The 1,368-nt window shown below is 40.4% G+C and overlaps 1 protein-coding gene across 1 annotated transcript; it reads right to left on the bottom strand.

The window, feature by feature from the left end:
- Positions 1–67: 67 nt before the first annotated feature.
- On the bottom strand, positions 68–1,271 carry LOC105462357 (high mobility group protein DSP1-like). The gene is made up of 2 exons (XM_011708879.1): positions 1,072–1,271; positions 68–822 (listed from the first exon to the last, which is right to left on the bottom strand). Exons 1-2 carry the CDS (start codon positions 1,198–1,200, stop codon positions 697–699), a joined length of 255 nt encoding a protein of 84 aa, XP_011707181.1. The 5' UTR covers positions 1,201–1,271; the 3' UTR covers positions 68–696.
- Positions 1,272–1,368: the final 97 nt, after the last annotated feature.

The following is a 1,368-nucleotide window of genomic DNA, read 5'->3' as shown; positions in this document are numbered from 1 at the left end:
TGAAAAAAAAGATAAAGAGGACGATCTCCGCATGTTTCGGATAAAAAAAATCCGAAAGGACACGATAAAAGGAATTAACATCTCCGATCCCCGCGCTAACGGGGCCGTCATTATCGCGGCGTTTCGTCATTAGTAAACTAAGCTACATAGCTCGTAATATAGCGTCGACGGGCAAAAAGTCAACAATGATTGAGCCCCTGCGCCTTCCATCCGGATAGAGAAAGTATCGGGCACTTTGGCGCCGCCGCCTTATCTCTTCCGCTTTTGCTTTTTTACTCATGATTCTGATTTCTTTTTTTCTTTCATTATCTTCCGCTATCCTACTAGCCGCTTTACATGATCGTTACTATCAATATGTTAAAGTACAAATGTTCACTCACACAATGATCCTCGCTCGCTCATGCTCGCGCACCACTCACGCATACCAGTTTTTCCTTTTAAAATAATTACCATAATTAGCGCGGATTACTTTATCATTATCGTAAATAATCGGGGAAAGAATTAGGAGAGATTGGTGGGGATTTGTTGAAGAGCTTGGTTGATTGGTAGGTTGCTTGGTGGTTAGTTGCTTTGTTCTCCTAGTAATGGTGGTGTAAGTACGCTCACGCTAAGGTCAATGGTACGTACAGTAGGTGAGGTATGCTTTCAGGATGAAGGACACGGGGTGATAGATGAAGAAATTTCGACGTGCATCCGCTATTCGTCGTCTCCTTCCTTCCACTCCTCTTCGCTGTCGCTTTTTATTACAGTTTGGTTCGCCTGCACTCCTCCCACCATCGGAGCACCGTCGTTTTGCATTTTCTTTTTGTACGCGGTCATTTCCTGCGAGGGGAAAAAAGGGTGTCTTATCTTTGCTTCAAAAGCGTTTGAGTATTCATCTTATAAATTTGTTCAAACTCATAAACAAAGATGATTCAAGAGATGTATAGAAAAAAAGATTAATATATATATTCTGATATAAGATAATTCATGACTTTTAGTTTTTGATGTTGCATATAGTTGCAGTTACGAGGCCAGTTAGAAGTCTTAATGGTTAAAAGCGTAAAGTTGTGCTAAATTTAGACACGTTACCCTTTCATATCGAGCCTTGTCCTTCTCTGCCATAGCCTCGTATTTGGATTTGGTTTCGGGATCTGCGTCCGACCATTTCTTGCCTAATTCCTTAGCTATATCACCTACGCCATATTCAGGATTCAGCATTTTGACCTTACCGCGTTCATCATTACAGAACCAGAAGAAAGCGGACCTGATGAAAATAAATCATGAAATTTGACTGCCACTATTGAAAGCGGTTCACAACAATAATATGCTAAAGCTAGCCTTTTTGTGGAAATTCAAGAAAATCAAAATGTATAATTTAGAAATAAT

Source organism: Wasmannia auropunctata, unplaced genomic scaffold (assembly GCF_000956235.1).
Source record: "Wasmannia auropunctata unplaced genomic scaffold, wasmannia.A_1.0 LD265266.1, whole genome shotgun sequence".
NCBI classification, from domain to species: domain Eukaryota; kingdom Metazoa; phylum Arthropoda; class Insecta; order Hymenoptera; family Formicidae; genus Wasmannia; species Wasmannia auropunctata.
The sequence above is the reverse complement of the archived record's forward strand: the minus strand, read 5'-3'. Positions and strand labels throughout refer to the sequence as shown.